The sequence below is a fragment of the Simochromis diagramma genome, unplaced genomic scaffold (assembly GCF_900408965.1).
Source record: "Simochromis diagramma unplaced genomic scaffold, fSimDia1.1 OVJJ01000302.1, whole genome shotgun sequence".
NCBI lineage: Eukaryota > Metazoa > Chordata > Actinopteri > Cichliformes > Cichlidae > Simochromis > Simochromis diagramma.
Genome location: NW_024386792.1, coordinates 12,485,563 through 12,503,703, shown reverse-complemented (window position 1 = coordinate 12,503,703; position 18,141 = coordinate 12,485,563). Strand labels below are relative to the sequence as shown.

Here is an 18,141-nt window from a genome sequence, read left to right as displayed (position 1 = left end):
TTTGTGACCTTGGAGATTAACAGCGCAGGAGGTAATATTGGGGAAAGAGTGATTAGTGAAGAAAATTTAATAGCTTAGGAATTATTATAACTAATGAGGATATCATATGTTTTTTAAAAAAATGAGGAGAAGGAGAATCCTCCACTTGACCTCATGAAAATTAGGAGGAAAGCCACAGGAATTAGTGCTGGGTGTCAGAGAGATGGTAAGAAGGATTGCAACCTAGAGAGCACAGCCACAGTCAGATGCATGGTGCTGTATGTCAAAGCCATGATGAGTTGGGTTGTGTGGATTGTAGCAGGGTTGTAAGAGAGAAAAGTCTGCAATCAGCAATCAGACAGTATAAAGAACCAGCACAGAGAGAAAGCAGATGCTCAGCTAAAACTCACTACACTATTTATTTATTTAAAATTTAAAAAATTATTATTTAAAATGATCATAAACTAATGATTAAAAATCCAAACATTTACATATAATTAGCACTCATTTACTTTGAGCGTACACCAGCATTTAGTTGTGCAAAGTCAAGTTTGTTGATAACCAGCTCTCATTTTTAGGGACTTACGACATCCCAATTTACTCTTTACTTCCAGGATGTTGCGCATAAAAGTGAAATCCAGGGGAAAAATTTAGTGCAAAGCCAATGTTTAGCTACGTTTTAGTTAATCACTGTGATACTCATTTACCTAAATGGTTACATCAACATTGATGGATGGGCTGAATCACATAAAGTCCGTCATGACTAACTGTATATATTTGTATAGTCATTCCACTCTAATTGCCAAGGTATTCATACACTGTTATCAGAGTAGAGTTTGCGTGGGCTTCTCATGTGCACCATCAGGACACAATGCATACACTGTTTTTCTTTGTATGTCGTCTTTTTAATTCACTGGGTTCAAGCGGCTGCGGAGTAGGCTGAAAGGTTTGAAGTCAGAGATGGGTTGCTGGTGGAGGACGCAGAGGGGCATCTGAGGGAGGGAGTGGCTGCAGGACTCTGATTGGGGTTGCTGAAGGGAGGGCTTTAGGGGGCTGCGGTGAGAAGATAAGGGGCTGGATGCGTGGATGGAGGGTGTTGAGTGTGGAGTGGGGGGTTGTGGCTGCTGTCGTAGGCTGCAGCATGCACAGCAGTGATAACCAGCCACCAGACCTCTGTCTTACCTCCCTCTCGCCCTGTCCTCCTCACTCGTCTCTACAGCTTTATGATGCACTGTTGAACTCAACAGTGGCACCTATTTCCAATGAGTGATGTTGCGATGTGTTGTAAGCACAGTCTTAGTAGGCTAAAGAGCCTGAGCTCAGAGCAATAGAGCCACAGCTGTTGATAGCTTCAGTATCTATGTAGGTTATCATATTGTGCAGTTTGCAAAAAAAGATTTTCAAGAGCTGAAGAAACTCTGTAGGTGGGAAAATAGTATTATTCTTTGCTTAGAATAAAAAAGAATACATAAATAAGATGAAAAATCAGAGCGATAATAGGAGTCTCTGTATCAATCGGTCTCATATACCGTGAAAGTTGGTGTGCCCAAAGGCAGTCAAAACCTCAGGGTGATGTTGAGAACAGCTATCAGTTTTCCTGCTGCTACTCATATGTGCCTGTCAGCTCTTATCTATACCATGAGCCTTAGCTTTCACACCTTGACAAGAGCAGAACATGTTCAGGTCATGACAGGCCAACAATAGGCAATTTAAGACAGAAGAGCAGAGTTTCCAAGTGCAGGATCTTTCCAGAATGTGATATGTCCATACTGAAAATCAGTTGTTCTCCATTACCCAATAAGATTTGCAGAATATAATTTTAAACCAGAAGATGGTATTATCGTTGTTAAGTAAAGGCAAATTCAGGTGATAAGAGCTTCCTGCTGTCACTGCGGTATTGCAGGATGGGCTGAACTTGTTATATTTGTTTAAAAAAAACAAACACCGATTGTGATTTCTGCCATTTATGCAGCAATTATTTGTAACATCTGTCAGGTGGCAGGAGCAGACTGGCTACAGAATAATCCTTCAATTAGTAACTTTCTTAATATCCTAAACAAACAGAACTGAGCATCAGGTGCCACACTTGTTACTGTAAATAATCAACTGTGGAAGCAAATATAAACACAGAACTGATTATGCATGTCAGTAGACATGCATAATCACACAAAACATGATAATAAGTTGCATGCGCCAATATGATTTCTTGAAGCAAATCCACCAAAGGAAATGTTGGTGTAGGAAAGAGGCTTCGGATATTTTACAGTTTTTCAAAATTCATGCCTCACACGTGAATTCGTGCAGCTTCGTGGCGGCAGCCATGCTTTCTGTATTAGATTGTGAGATATCTGTAAAGCGTATTGTTCATACAGTAACGGTCCATTGCATCTAAGCGCCGTATGCATAGTGTGAGAAATAGTGTTTACATTAATGTAGAGCCCTCCGGTGAAATACTACACGACGGTTAAAAAGTCCATTGAAGTGAGGCTGTTTTCTCCACAGCTTTCATTGGCCACCATATATGTTTACTCTGCGTGTGTACCTCAGTGTTTGTTCACGTGTGTGTATGTGTGTGTGTGTGTGTGTGTGTGTGTCTGAATGTGTCTGTGTGCATGCGTGGCGGGGGCGCAGCCTCGTATGTTTGGAGTGAGTGCCGTCAGTTAGCTGGAATGTGGCACTACCGCCAATGCTAAGATGGCTGCCAAGCTCTAAGATGGCTGCCAGGATTACACCCAGCCAGTGAGAGACACAGAAGAGCGAGACATTCTGCATGAAAAGAGAGGGGAAAAAGAAGCTCTCTTTCATTTCTGTGCTCTTTCTTTCTTTCTTTCATTCTCGCTCTTGTCTGTCTCGCCCCTCTCTCGGTGGATAAGCACTGCTTCGTAGGCAGCGAGACAGGTCTGTTATTGTTTCTGCTCAGTAATCTGTGGCTTAGTGTGGCTGCAAGGCAAGTGCTGCTGGCAGGAGTCTGTGTGCTCTGTTATCACCTACAGCCTGCAGATAAACACCTCCTTTAGCTAGCTTACTAGCTAGCAAAAGCCTAGCTAGGCCTGAATGGACGGCCAACGGCATGAGTATCCCACATCACACCAGTCCAGGAAGTGAACTTGGTCTCAGCCACCGGTCTCAAACACCCACGTGTTTTTCTTTGTGACTTGCACTTTTACTCCAACTATCATGTGAATGAAGCCTCAGTAGACCAGTCATAACAGGTGTGCACAGCTGCACACATGTTAGGTTTGCGTTTTATGCGCTTGTGTTTTCTTTGTTATTATTTTATTTCAAAGGGACGAGTGTTGCCTCAATTTTATACAATTTCATACTCTGCGTCAAATCCCTCTGGACGAGCAGGCTGGCCTGGTCAATGTTATCTCTCGATCTGCATGTGTGTATTTATGTGTTTGTTCTTGTAAGGATTACAACATGTATTAAAGTATGAAGCAAAAATTACAGGAAGAAACAGATTGAGAGTGAGTGTTATGTGTGGTTATGTGTGTAAGGTGTTCTGTTTACGCAGACTAAATCCCTACCAGCAAGAAAGTATTAAATAGGATTAGGGAGAGGGATATGATTGCGTGGTTAGATACTAAATGGCATAGCAGCACAGTGTAAATCATCGCACCTTAAGTCTGGAGGGACAGAGGGAAACAGGAGAGAACAGTCTTAGATACAACACTGTCACACAAAAATGTGCGAATTCACACGCACATACATTCGCAAGATGTATACCATACCGCAGCACATACTGTAAGTCCCTCTTATTCCCTCTCACACCTGAAATATCACATTCTTGGCAACATGAACACACAGCTATGATTCATTGAGATGTTGCACGCTTACCAGTATGTTTTTATTAGTTTCTTAAGCATGCAAATCAGATAATAACCATTAGTCTGTCTCTATCCTTTTTGCAGAATCTGGACAATCAGACAGCTCCAGCCAACAAGGGGACACAGACATCAAGCCACCACCCAATGGTGGGTATATGCACAAGCACGTGCCTATGTTCAAACCCTCTTAAATTAGCGTTAAATTAATTTCACCGAGCTCATCAAGCTTCATCCGCACTAATTAGTTTTGCTTTAAAACCGAACACCTGAAAATGCATAAGACATGACTGTTCACATACACTGACGATGAGTAGCATGATAAAAGGCAGAATTCAACTGCACAAAAGCTGCTAACAGCTGCTGAATGATTTTAGATGAATTCACCATTGGTACTCAAGGATGATTTGCAGAAACTGGTCATGTGGCTGTAACATGAAAAATCATCAGGCTAATCAGGCATCGAACACAGGTGTATTGAATCTGTGACATCACAGTTTCCAAAAATCAATTTCCAAACTAAAAAACACAGTTTTCAAACTTTTACCTGGCTCAGCAGCGTTTTCAGGGTCCTGATGCAGCAGAATAGTTTGACTGTTAGGTATAAACATGAAATTCCAGACTTAACAGGAGGGACGTTTTTCAAACTGACCTGTTGCAACAGCAGCATCCTATTACAGTACCGGGATTATATTCAGTGAGCTCCTAAGGATGACCTGTTCTTTGTGCTTTATTGCTTTATTCTTTATTTCTATGTGCTTTATTTTAAACATCTGAGACGCTGGGAATGAAAACACCCGAATTCATAAATTACACCCTTTAATCTATGAATTCGGGTGTTTTCCCCGATGGTGTGGGCCCATACTTTAGTCCATACAGTGTAATTCAATTGCGTATTCCCATAGATGTTGCTCAGCAAACAGAGTTAGAGATGGAGTCTTCTGAGTTTCAGTTTAACCTTTTTTGTGTTTTTGTGTGGGGAGGTGGGTTTTTCCCAAAGCTTTTGCGTGTATTTGTAAAAGCTTGATTATTTCCTCATCTGTACAGGTCACCTGAGTTTCCAGGACTGTTTTGTCACCTCAGGAGTGTGGAATGTGGCAGAGCTGGTCAGAGTGTCTCAGAGTAAGTAGAAAAACCAGATCACGACACAGACAAAATGCCTGCACATGAGTAATTACAATACAATGCATTTGTTTCTTCATTGAAAAAAAATCTACTGCAACAATGCAGCATAGCATTTTGAGCATATCCTCTTATTTCATGCTGGCATATTTCTCGCTTCCCTTTTCTTTTCTCCCCACATTCCCTTTATATTTGCCTCCTTGTCAGCTCCCGTAGCCACAGCGTCGGGTCCTAACTTCTCACTGGCTGACCTGGACAGCAGCCCCAGTTACTACAACATTAACCAGGTGGCTCTGGGGCGGCGCTCTCTCACCTCCCCTCCTTCTACCAGGTAAATACTCCCCACAGACATGAGTAGTGAAGGTTGTGCAGACGTACAGTATACGTTGCACAGGAAACATCATGGAGAGGTACGGCTGTCTACCATAAGTAGACCGTCTAGTGGGTGAAACCACCATGTGGCTTTAGCAGTTCTGCCTTGGTTAGTGATGCCAAGGGCAAACTTGAGGGAAGTGTGAAATCACAGTACTGTAATATTTACCAACCGTATATTGCTTGTTATCACAAAGATGGCTACAGTACACCATCTCATTGAAGTTTCTTGTTATGAGTGGTGTGCAGCTATGCACTACGAGTCCAGTCCCAGTCTTGGATTCTCTTTATATATGTGTATGTCTCTCAGCTAGCTGCTCTTGTCTTTATGAATGTGTGATGTCTCTTTCTGCTTTTTACTCTTTGGGTCTTTCTTAACCTTTTCTTTCTATCTTCTTACCTCTGTCATCTGCTGTCACTTTAGGTCTGAGGTGGAGTTGTACGCAAACCTTCCAAGGAGGTAGTTATAAACCTGAGCTTCATCTAAAAAATATAAAAGATACAACTTGGCGAGACACATGCACAGGAAAGCACGCACAAACACTTTCAGAAAGTCGTGTGTGACTGCCTCTACTTTCTGACTTTGCCTTCTCTTTCTTCCTTTTCCATTCACAGTTTTGACATTCATTGTGCTTTGTCTGCTCCAAGACTTTGTGATTTTGTTTCCCCTAAAATGCAAAAAAAAAGTCTGTTTATATGAAAAGTTCTTACTTCTGCTAGGTGTTGTCCTTACCATCATATATTTTTATTAAAAACAATCCTACCTGCTCTCACTCTCTCCATTTATCCCTTCCACTTTTACTCCAACCACCAAATATCCTCTCGTGTCTGCAGCTCCACTAAGCGGAAGTCCTTAGATGATAGCGAGCTGGAGAGCCCCACAGATGATGTTTTCTACCCTGGGCGTTCGCCTGCTGCCAGCTCCTCCCAGTCCAGTGCGTGGCCTAATGACATGGAATCAGGTACCCTCCTACCCCACCCCACACCTATCCCTTGAAGCATCATGAAGCTTTTGCACTTTCTGCCTGATTTGCACCCCCGAGTCCAAACTGATCCCTCCATCTGACTTTGTCACTTCTCCCTACCGCAATCTGTTGCTGTCACTGTGGTGATGTACTCAGCCCTGGAGACCACTCATACACCTCCACTCACCTTTCTTAAGGTTCTGTGGCACAGTCTGATCACTCTACTTACAGATACACACAGTAGTTAATTTGCTCATGCTTAGTTAATATATTATTGAAAACAATGGCTGTGTTTGACTAGGATCTGTTTGTATTTAAAAGTTTGGTGTCAAACCATATACTCAAACACGTGAATATAAAATATGTAACCTTGAAACAGAAAATGTTTAAAGTCACATGTCTCGCATATGACAGAAATGCCTAATACAAGAGAGATGAATAATAAAAATGACAATGATACATGATCAAGGATGCTGCTAAATGCACCAAATATTTTAGTTTAGTGTCTCCATTGTTTTGGTAGTAATACTTGTGTCATTTAGCTCTGGACATTATGCTCTTTATTCTACCTCCTCAATACCTGAACCCCTTTCTTGGTCACTTTGCTTCAAGCATTCATATGTTCTCACCCTCACCTTAACGCCACTATCATGCATACAGTTTACCTGATGTGTTGTCAATTATCAGTGATTCACAACCTCCATCATACACAAATGCTCACACTTAACTCTCTCTCTCTCCTGTCTATCTATCTTCTCCTCTTTTTTCTCTTATTCTTCCCCTATCTCATTGTTAACAATACCCTTCTTGACTTTCAGTGCAGCACCATTTGGCGAGTGTGCAGGAGAGGAAGATAAAACATGAAAACGATGGCGTGCAGTTTCCTTACCATGGTTAGAACAACATTGATTACACTCATATTTATTTACTATTTATCAGCTTTTATGTAGCTCAGTCATTCCTCTGTGTGTATGTATAAGTGTGTGTGTGTGTGTGTGTGTGTGTGTGTGTGTGTGTGTGTGTGTGTGTGTGTGTGTGTGTGTATAAAATATATATATATATAGATAGATAGATATCTATATAGCTATACACACATTATGTGTGTTTGTGTGTTGCATAAATGTGGGGAGGACAACTATAGCGTGCTAAAAGTGTGTAAAACTTTCATTTGTGTTTAGCTGTTTACTAACTGATGTCAATGATGCTGATGAAAGTTTCATTTTTTGTGGTGTAAAGTGCCAGGACTGTAAGGGAATATCCAGTTTTCTGTCATATTTATATAGTGTTACTATGGTGGAGGGTCATATTAAACATGGGAAAAGTTCCATATAATTTGATCAGTCTGTGTGCAAATAATCCGTGTGAGCCAAAAGAGCCAACTGTTCTGTTTTAGACAATTTTTTTCTTCCCCTTAGCTCATTTTTTGTGAGAGTAGATATCCCTAATATGCTCAGCTTTGAGCATATTTAAACTGACAAAGCCAGTTGGAAGAGGTTTGGCTTAATTGGAGGTGGTAGGGAGCTAAATTGTTTTATTTTAGTCAGTGGATGAAATGAGGGTGAGTATAAGATAAAAAAGCATTATTTTGAACTGTAAATCATGCAAAGCCACCCTAGTAGAGTCCAGGATAATACACATGGAGCTGGAAATGTGCACAATAGCGTCATTTAACTAACTGATTTCACCAGATTTCACCAGACTTACACTGACAACACCAGCAGGCATATTCAGTGGCTGCACCCACTCTGGCACTCACACACTTGCACAGTGACTCACTCATATGCATAAACACCCACACACAAGCGCAATGTACATAGACGACCACCCCATACTGGGACTCGCACACTTACAACCCCCCTCACATGCAGACGTTCACACATTTAAATACACGCGCTTATCATACTCCCCACCCCTGCAGGTGTTCAGGTGTCTGCCTTGCCTCCATCTCTCTGTTGCTCCATCCCTCCCTTGCCTCAAATCCCTCATTAGGACTCTTCTGTGGATCAGAGGTGTAAAACCCTTCCTCTTGCTCCCTAGTTCTCCCTTCAGCCCTTCTTCCCTGCGTCCCTTCTGTCTAATTGAAAATGTGTACAGCAGGAATAGCCCTGGGGAGGGAAAACATGTCAGAGGAGAAAAGGCGGCAAGAGAACCAGAAATTAGGCAAGTGTAAAAGGAAAAGTGGGTGGTGCAAAACAGAAGAGAGGAGAGAAGATGACTTTGGTAATCAAATGGTGAGAGCTAATGAGAGACAGGGGTTATCACGGTGTGAACTAGAGAAGCCAAGAGCCTTGGTTAGGTTTTGCCCCAGACTACTCTCACTCGAGCCTCAGCGTCTGCTCTCCTGCTCCTGCTCTACTTAGCTGTAAATGTAATTAAGAGGCTGCTCATCAGAGCCACAGCAGAGGTTCCTGCACGCCTTAGCGCACCAGAGCCTTACCTCCCAGCTTTTTCCTCTCTCACTTGCTCTCACTTCCTCTGTGTGTCTGTGTGTGTGTGTGTATATCGACACCCTTACTATCCAGTGCAGCAAACAGCCTTGTACACTTCCTAATGAGTTTGGCAAATAAATGTGTAGAGTTGCATGCAAATCTGGACCATTTGCCCAATTAATTTACAAAATCCAGGCGAAAAATTGAAAAGCCAAAAGCTTTTGTAATTGACGGGCTTTTTTTTGTGGATTTGGTAATCATTTTAAATTGTGGCTAGCACAAGAAGCACGAAGGGGAGAATGTGTGATATTTGGTAGTCTGTGTCTATTTAATAAAATATTCCACCTGCCACAGGCAAAGCTCATTTGGGATTTCCTGTTCAGGTGGGGGAATACAAACAAGCAGGCACACACACACACACACACACACACACACACACACACACACACACACACAAACAAACAAAGGAACCCCACAGGTGCACCTCGCAGCCTGTCCATAGCACCATTTACTCTTCTTGACTTCCACTATAACCAACAGAGCCCACACAATCAAAGGCACCCAGAGATGTATGAAGACAGATTCAAATAGATCACACAAACACAGCTACATACAGATATCAGTTAGACACACATGCGCACGCACACACACTTGCACAGCTGAAGCGTGGTCCCAGATGGTGTTTCAATGTATGTGTAGCCTTGGGATCCATGAGGATGCTGGAGACATCTGCTCCACAGGGGCATAGAGGGTTGGGGGAGGTTAGTGGAAGCGATCGAAACAACCACGATTTCATATTAGTTCCAAATGATCGCAAATTTTTCCTAAGACACCAGAGACTTGTGGTGGTGGGAGCTTTGCTTGGTTCTTTGAGTTAAGTGTTACAAGCCCTTGGAGGGATACGGCTGGACTTAGGTTTTGGACATATGTGTCTTAAATCACTGGAGAGAGGAGAATTCCCCAACTTTCCTTTACTTCTTTAAACCACTATCTCCTGTCTTTTCCAACTGTGTGTGAGTGCATGAATATGTGTGTGTTTGCGTCTGTGTGTTCTTCAGAGGCGCATCTGGTGGCAGGCCTGTTAGTGCAAAGAGACAGAAGGGTCATCATGGGAACGCTTGATTGGTTGCCAGTGAAATACTAAGGCTTGCCAGAAGAGGAAACAGTGCAGTTGTGGCACACACACACACACACACACACGCACACATGCACACGTGCCAGATCAGACCATTGCATAGCCTCTGAAGTAATAAAATATTGTCTTTCCAGTCCCTTGCTGTTTACGACACTGCTATAACTTCCTATATATACAGATGTCAGTCTTCATCTGATCCTCTCTGTGGATCCTGGCTTTCATTTCTATAATTTGGATTCATTTTTTTACTTCTTAAATGAAAACCTACAAGATTGCTTCTCTGAAAATATAATTGTATAATCCACAAGGTTCTGGTTTTTACACTTTCCTCTAAATCTCGGCTTTTCCTAGCTTTCCCCTCCGGTGCCTTTCTGTCTTTCAGTCTCAGCAGTCTGCTCTTATTTCCACCTTTCTCCCACCAGTGTGACAGTGTCATAGCAATCACTGCTAACTGCTGGTGTCAGAAGTGGGATCGGGGTTGTTTTCATGCTTGGAATCTGTCTGACAGTACAATACGCCCCCAGACTCCCGCTACATTTGGGTGGGGGGGTTATATGTCTGCTAAAGACATAAATGGTTCACACATATTCACTCCCACCTGCTTGAGACTTAACTCTTTCACACAGGGAGGGAAGGTTTTGCACGCCCCCACACTCCCATAGACTTTCACACGTCTCCAGCTGGAGAACTGAGGAGGAATCATATTTAATGCCTTGTTTGATGCGGAGGGGCCACAGAAATAGACTACAAAACAACAGTCTAAAAAAGTTTAAAAAGAGAACAGTGTCGCACCACTCACTTGTTAGGAAGATTAGAAGAAAACTTAGAGAAGAAGAAATTAGTCTATTGTTTCAGCAGTTAAATAAGGCGGCCTTTCAAGTGTGTTGAGACGGGTGTGAGTGTGTGCTCGCGAGAGATAATAACCATACTAAACATCTTATGACATTCCAATTTCATACGTGTTGTCAGAGCAATGCAATAAAGAAAAAGACGCTTCTGCATTTTTCACAGGTTCCGCTTTGCTCTCTTGCTCCCTTGCTCCCTCACATATTTTCATGTCTCCCACGTTCTTCTCGCCTCTCTCGTTCTCCCTCTCCTCTCCCTCTGTCTCCTCTCTCTGTCCGTCTGCTTGTCTTTCGCACTCAGCAGCTGCCGTGTCCATACTGTACAGTGTGTGCTATTTCTGAATGAAGCTGTCTTCTCGTGCAGCCAGCCTGTGAGCTTTGCTGAAGCCAGACCACAGCTAGCTGACTCTGGCTGTATGGTGGCCGTGCTCGTACACAAAAACGCTACAGTTGGCACCTGAAAGAGAGAGAGAAACAGAAAGAGATGAGACAGAAAAAACATACAGTGGCACAGAAGAGATTATTATAGCTACAGATGTTTTTTGGCACTAAAACAAAAAGCCCAGATTCAGTTTGGGTTTAGGTATTTTTCTCCCTTTTTCCTTTGAAGACACACACTTAGGTTATGAAATATTACTCAGGCCAAAGCTGGTAGTTGGGAATCCTGAAGTGTGTCTCTGAATTAATAATTACAGAATAGGATTAGGAAAAAAAGGGAAAAATCTTCTGGTCTTTTGAGCATCTTTATGTTTTGTGGTTGCAGTCCTCTGACAGACTCATTCAAGCGAGTCAATGGCCTACAGCCAGAAAGGACAGGGGGACAACAATGCACTGCCATCAACCAATGAGAAAATTAAACAATCTAATAAGAAAGTCGTCACTGTTCAAGTCCCCTTCAATAGGAATCAAACTGATTTTTTTTTTAGTGTAGCCAGTCAAATAAGCAACATTTTGTTGATTAAAACAACCTCTCTCTTTTCCTCCCTCTTACCCCCACTTTTTTTTTTTTTTTTTTTTTTTTGTTGATCCCATTTTTTTTCGCCAGGACTGTCCTCGCCTGGTTCACTTAAGAAGCCGGGGAAGTTTGATTTCAACGCCCTGACTTCCCAGACGAGGTCTCCCCGCATGGCGTTCACACACCACCCGCTGCCTGTGCTGGCAGGAGTGAGACCAGGTGAGAGCCCTGCCATGACCCCAACAACTCAACCTTTCCCCTCCCCCTTTAAATCTGAAAAAGAGAGAGAAGGAAAGGGAGTGTCAAATCCTAGATTGCAGTATTTACTCCCCCCAAACTCGTCCGGAGACAAAATAAATTCAGCTATCATGTGCCTGAAAATAAAAATCCAAAACGTACTTGCTGAGAAAGCAAACAAAACTTTCCAGTCTTACAGTTGCAACTGCTGAGAAGCAATATGCCTGCAGAGTTTCACCTGTTCAGTGTTACTGCTATCATCACGGCTTGGCATAAATTCCTCTCTCTCTCTTTCAGCCTCTCTCCATCCATCCATTTTTACCACCATCTTTGTGCCTGTGTTTATAATATTACCATCGCATGGTACCAGTGCTGCATCCATGCATTTGTGACTGATTTGCCTCTCATCTTACTGCTTCATGCATTTTGTTGTAACGATTGTAGAAGCCTTGCATTTAAACTGACAAAGCTGTTCACTCTGAAATAATGACCTTGACTGGATATGTAAACTTACCACCATATGGAGCAATCAATCAAGTGAAAGTGAAAATATATATTTTTGAATTTATTAAAAAAGCCAAAGACAGCAAAGAACCAGTATCTGTAGTGACACTGCCTTTGCTATAGTGCACATTAGAGCCAGCCAGTGCTTCTTTGTTTGGTTTTCCTTCTTTTTACATTTAGACTTACACTGAGGTTGTATTTTTGTTCTTTAAAAGATATGTTTGTTAGTTCTCAGGCACAAATGCAGATTAAAGAGATTCATAACAACTTAGAAGCCAGCAAGGGAACTGATAAAGTGTTTGAACCCATGTAGTTGCACAGGTGTACAGTGTAGCGGGTAAAATTCTCAAAGTAACCTCCAGTGTTTCCAAGGTCTTGTTTTAATAAAGGCGCTAAGGGGAAGTTGTCCTCGTAAGAGCTTTTCAGTCCTATAGGGTAACCGACATGGTTTGTTCATCTCGAGTCAGAGAATTCCCGAAGTCTCCAGGATCTCAAGTTTGCCAACAAGTCCCCGCAGACTGGTCTCACTTTTCAAAAGAATAAATATGTCCTCCTCTCCCTGTCGCTCCCTCTCATTCCATTTGTCTCTCAAAGGGATGGATTGGTCCGCTGCCAAACCAGACCTGCCATGTAAAGGTCATTTGGACTCATTGCCCTCCATGTTGAAACGTATTGAATTTTACTTGCGGAGCTCCCCAAAGTATATTTAGATAATATAGTCCTGACTGGATCTGGCAGCATTAAGCCAAGTTGTTTATCTGCTCAGAGCAGTCTCATAGCATCTAAAGAATCCAAAACACCAGATTGAATTTTGAATTGATTTCTAAAATTTCCTCCTGTTTTGCGCACGAGGTGTCAGGGACTAGCTCAGCTTTCTTTGTTTCTCAACTAACTTCATGCACTCTCCAAACTGCGTGTATGTATGTCTGTGTGTGTTTGTGTGTTAGACAGTTGGCCAAAGGTTTTCATGTAATAGAGAGGCTGTAATGAGGCGGCGTAGAGAGATTGTGTCGTGGTGCGTTTGTGCACGTACACACTGATGCACACAAGCGTGTGTGTGTAAATTTACACTCTTGTGGAGGACTCTCTGTGCTAAAATGGCTGCCATCCAAATGGAATGTCCCTCGGAGGCCTTGGTTCTATAAAGAGACTGGAGGATGTCGGGAGGGAGGGAAGGAGAGGGGGATGAAAAGAGAGATGGGGCTAGAAAGGAATAGGGGGGGAAAGCAGTTATCAACCATGGTTTGCCTTGGATGGGTTGAAGCTGTTAACTCTTGGTGTATAGGTCTAGCGAGTGTGGCTGCTCAGGGGTACGAGCGAGATGGTTTCCGTCCTGTTTTTGGCTCCAGACTCACATGGAGAGCTGCCAGATTAACTGTTGCCTGATTATATTAGTCTGGAGTGTCGGCCATTGTGGCAGCGATTACACACAGACACACAACAATATACTGTATGTAAAAAGACACACGCAAGCTGCGCCAGACATGGCAACCCATTCATATGCATACACTACAAAACTACACATACTGACATGGAAACACACACACACAAAAGAGAACGCGCAGGCACGGTGCTGACACAAAAAGGCTTGAACATCAGTTTCACCAAACATGGAAACTTTGAACTTCACTTTGTGAGTACAGTATCCACAAGAGATAGTAGGTGACAGACATAATCACAGATGCTTGTACGCCAGACTCCCCTCACCTAGCAGCTTGCCTCTTTAGTTTGGTGTGCCAAATTGCCAAAGCCATAGAATCACAGCAGACAGGACAGACAGTGGAGCCTAGATTGTGAATGTGTGTGTGTGTGGTTGGCTGGCTGGCTGACTAATGTCTCTGGGAGGTGTTTTGTGGTCGGTTGGGAGCAGAGGGGAGATTCACTCTCAAGCTTCAAACTACTGGGCAGAACCGCACAGCAAGGATACGCTGCTGATTGATTACACATCACTGACAAGCAATAAAACAAAAGTGGAAAAACCCAGTGTGTGTGTCCGTGTGTGAGTGTGACTCTGTCATACCCGAGCAGTTTGTGTGTGTGTGTGTGTGTGTGTGTGGGTGAGAGAGAGAAATGAAGAGGGAGCAGAAGGCAGAAAATACTGTAACACACTAGCGTTTATGTGGCTGTGAAACTGTGTGTGTGCATGTGTTGTGATGCCAGGCTTACCAGAGGTACAGAGAAATCTAGTGGGCTGATTTATAAAATGAATGGGACCAGATGTTGCTCAATAGCCAGGGATAATGCCAGTCATTTGTAAGCAGAAACAGCTTCAGTCAGTCAACCACAAGAGTGTCACAGCTATTTTCTGCGTTAGGACAATAATGGGGCCTAAATGACAACTTGGACGTTGATGCCAGCTGTCTTAGCGCTTAGTTAAAATATATGCATGTTCATGTTAGCGTAGGTGTCGTAGGTGTGCATGTTCATGTACTCTCTATCATAGTGTGCCGTATACGTGTAGAAATACAACAGAATGACCTTAAGCTCACTGCATTTGTTTTCCACTTTCGGTCTCTCTTCTTTTTATGTTTCTCTTCCTCCTCCCCTTTCCTTTCCTCTCTCCTATCTCCTTTTCTTCTCAGGGAGTCCCCGTGCCTCAGCCTCAGCCCTGCACTTCCCTTCCTCCTCTATCATCCAGCAGTCCAGCCCGTACTTCACCCACCCCACCATACGCTACCATCACCACCAGGACCCGCTTAAGGAGTTTGTGCAGTTTGTCTGCACCGACGGCACAGGCCAGCCCAGCGCACAGGTAAGTTTTCTATGGATCCTGCAAAAGGAGGAGCAGTGCCTGAAGGATGGTGTGCTACATTAGTTTGGAAAACAAACTACTATGAAATATTATTAAAACTGGTGTATTTATTAATGGAAGTTACTGAAGAGGATGTAGTGCAAACAAGTAAATACACAGAAGGTGCAGTAAGCCAAAACCTGCATACAGACCAATCTTTATGAAGTGAAACGGCTCCACCAGGGATGGTCGCAGGGCAAATCAACAGGAGGAGGGGGCCAGATGTGCTTAATCAGAAAAAACTCAGCTGGAGGAAATTATGGGGGAAGACGCCAGAGCACATTTTCATCACAGGCTCAATATAATATAATGCCATGCCTTCTCCCAGAATTGGAAGATTATGCCTGTCTGAAATGTTCAGATGGGGAGGGGTCTGTCAGGAACAGAAGCCTTTGTAGCGTGGCCGGCCATATTGTAGGTATGCACTGGGTTAAACGTTTACTTTAGAGAAGCAAGGCTGAAAGCTTTGGCGAGACCAGATTTGTAGACAGATCAAGATTAATTTTGTTTGGAGAGTATCCTTGGAAGAAACCAGAAGTAGATATTTAAAGACTACATCTGTGCTCCAGTAGTGATTTATTGACTGTCATCCTTTGTGACATTCCTTTACTCTCCAAAACTCTCTCTAGAGGTACATGCCCCTTCGCAGCATGCCATGATAATTTTCTTGGCATAATGTGTGCCGTTGAGACCGAGTAATATACACCAACGAGCCACAATATGTAAACCGGTGAAAGGTGAACTGAATATTATTTATTATTGGATTACAATGGACCTGGTATATAAATGTTGGGATATATGTGAGCTTCAGAGCTAGACCATGGAAGAAGGTGGCCAGATGTGTGTCAGTCTCTTGACAATTCACGACAGGAATAAGGCAAGCTGGCGGAGGCAGTGTGGCGGTCTGCTGGGACATCTTGGATCGTGTGGATGACGTCTATGAATATTGTTCAGAAATGGTTTGACAAATATGACAAAGAGTTCAGTGTGCTGACTTCACCTCCAAACTCCTCAGATCTCAATTCAGTCTACGTGGGATGTAAAAAACTAGTTTGATCCATGGAGGCTCCACTTTTTAACTTACAGGACTTACAGCTTTCAGCTCCCTTATTACACAGAACAGTTTCTGAGGTCTAGATCTGGATTTGCTATTTTGCTGGCATGAGTGGGACGTAGACGGTACTAGGCCCGTGGTTTTAATGTTGTGGCAGATAGTTAATAGATAATAGTATAATAGATAATAATAGATAATCGAATAATAGTTATTTATTTAGCATTTATGTATATGAGAGTAAAATGCTAAAAAAAAAAAAAAGTCACACTGCAGAAGGATTTAAAAGATGATTACTGAAACACACCAAGCTGTGGGAGCTAGTGTGCAGCTGTAGATGGAGAAGAAACTCATTGCAGAAGCTGAAGGGGGGATTTTTGGGACACAGCTGAGCCTTTTTAAAGTGCTGTGGGTCTAATTAGGTGAAACTTTAGTAAAGGGTGATACCCAGATGAGCTCCCCAATAACAATCCCATACTCACTGTGCTGAAAGCTACAGATACAATCAGCAAAACAGAGCATGCAGCTGGTCTTTCAGAGGTATTTCTGAACTATTCTGACACATTAAATAAGGTACTACTGTAAACCTCTACTGCAAACTTGGCTTTTTATATTAACTTCCTCAAGCCCTTTTTCATGACCTATTATCCTTTGTTCACGTTACTTCACACTCTAAAGAAACAGTAACATATTTTTTTATTGCATCTGCACTACACGATGGACAGGCACGCAAGCACCAAGACATCTTGTACACATTGCTGATTTTCTCCTTCTTTTTAAAATTCTTACATTGCGCCGCAACGACTTCCCTTAACAATCCCTCACTGTCCCTCATGGAAAACTCAGTTTTTCTTCTCCCCCTGTGTGTGACGATGTTCATCACTTTTCCACATCTTATTTTTTTCACTACTTTTGACCAGACTGCAATATTTTTTTGTTTTGTCTTAAAGCTGTGTGAGTCTCCCTCAACCCTGTGTGCAAGTATGGGTGTGTTTTAGTCTGTCTGTTTGGATTCTGTATGGTTTTGTCTGTATATGAGTCTCCAGTATTTAAATGGGGCTCTGTCTGTGTGACTTTGTGTTGTACGTGTGTGTCTGGCTTCCTATATACTGTATATTCTCGGGGTGTGTCCTGCTCACCCTGTCTGTATGGTCCATCTGCAGCCTAATGGAGGTGGCCAGAGCAAAATGCCGGGCTCCTTCCTGCTGCCCCCGCCACCCCCGGTGGCTCGCCCTGTGCCCCTCCCCATGCCCGACTCTAAAACCATCAGCACGCCGACTGACGGCGGACTCAGCTCACCCGCATCTCCGTGTAAGTCACTCCCCACTCCCACTCCTCCCCACAGACCACTATTAATACCCCATATTCCCCACAGACTTTTTTTTAGAAACCAGTCCGAACCAATTTTAGGCCCTCATAGGTTTGTTAGCCCCTACCTGGCAGCAAATTTTATGTATCCCAATACCAGATGAAGTTTTTTAGGCTAGAAAAGACGTAGCCATCATAGAAGTCCCAGTATTTATGTGCAGTGCAAGCTTCTGGTTTAACTCCTGGAAATGCACAGGTTTGGGGCTCCTACAATGGCTACTGGTATAGTTTCCACTCAGGTTAACCAGTAAGATGGAATCTACTCAAACACTCAGCAGCCCCGAGAGCTTCAGTCCTGTTTCTCCTATCAGCTTATCGACTGCCAATATACTCTGCTGTACAGAACCAGCAAGAACCGATTTTGAGAAGGCAGAAGCCACGCCTTTGCCAAACCAGAGATCCCTTGTCAGGTTCCTTTGTATCGCTTTCTCTGTCTTCCTCTGAAATTCAGTCTCCTTTTCTCTCTTCATGTCTTTGCAAACCACCTTAACCTCCTACTTTTCCCTATCCTGAAGTCTTTTTTCTCTATTTTTCTTTCTCTGGTGTTGGGTTTCCTGCTAG

At 43.0% G+C, this 18,141-nt stretch overlaps 1 protein-coding gene across 10 annotated transcripts in view; it reads left to right on the top strand.

Moving 5' to 3' along the window:
- LOC120729125 (nuclear factor 1 X-type-like) overlaps positions 1 to 18,141 on the top strand; it is a 109,086-nt gene that overhangs the window by 81,520 nt on the left and 9,425 nt on the right. For 4 of the 10 annotated variants that reach the window (XM_040024586.1, XM_040024589.1, XM_040024588.1 and 1 more), the window contains 9 exons: positions 3,894 to 3,956; positions 4,854 to 4,928; positions 5,136 to 5,259; positions 5,725 to 5,760; positions 6,135 to 6,262; positions 7,084 to 7,158; positions 11,720 to 11,848; positions 14,953 to 15,122; positions 17,376 to 17,523. In XM_040024586.1, coding sequence (XP_039880520.1) covers positions 3,894 to 3,956; positions 4,854 to 4,928; positions 5,136 to 5,259; positions 5,725 to 5,760; positions 6,135 to 6,262; positions 7,084 to 7,158; positions 11,720 to 11,848; positions 14,953 to 15,122; positions 17,376 to 17,523 — 948 coding nt within the window. Of the gene's footprint in view, positions 1 to 3,893; positions 3,957 to 4,853; positions 4,929 to 5,135; positions 5,260 to 5,724; positions 5,761 to 6,134; positions 6,263 to 7,083; positions 7,159 to 9,752; positions 11,679 to 11,719; positions 11,849 to 14,952; positions 15,123 to 17,375; positions 17,524 to 18,141 lie in introns of those variants that run through there. The other 6 variants (XM_040024594.1, XM_040024593.1, XM_040024587.1 and 3 more) reach the window with 5 other exon arrangements.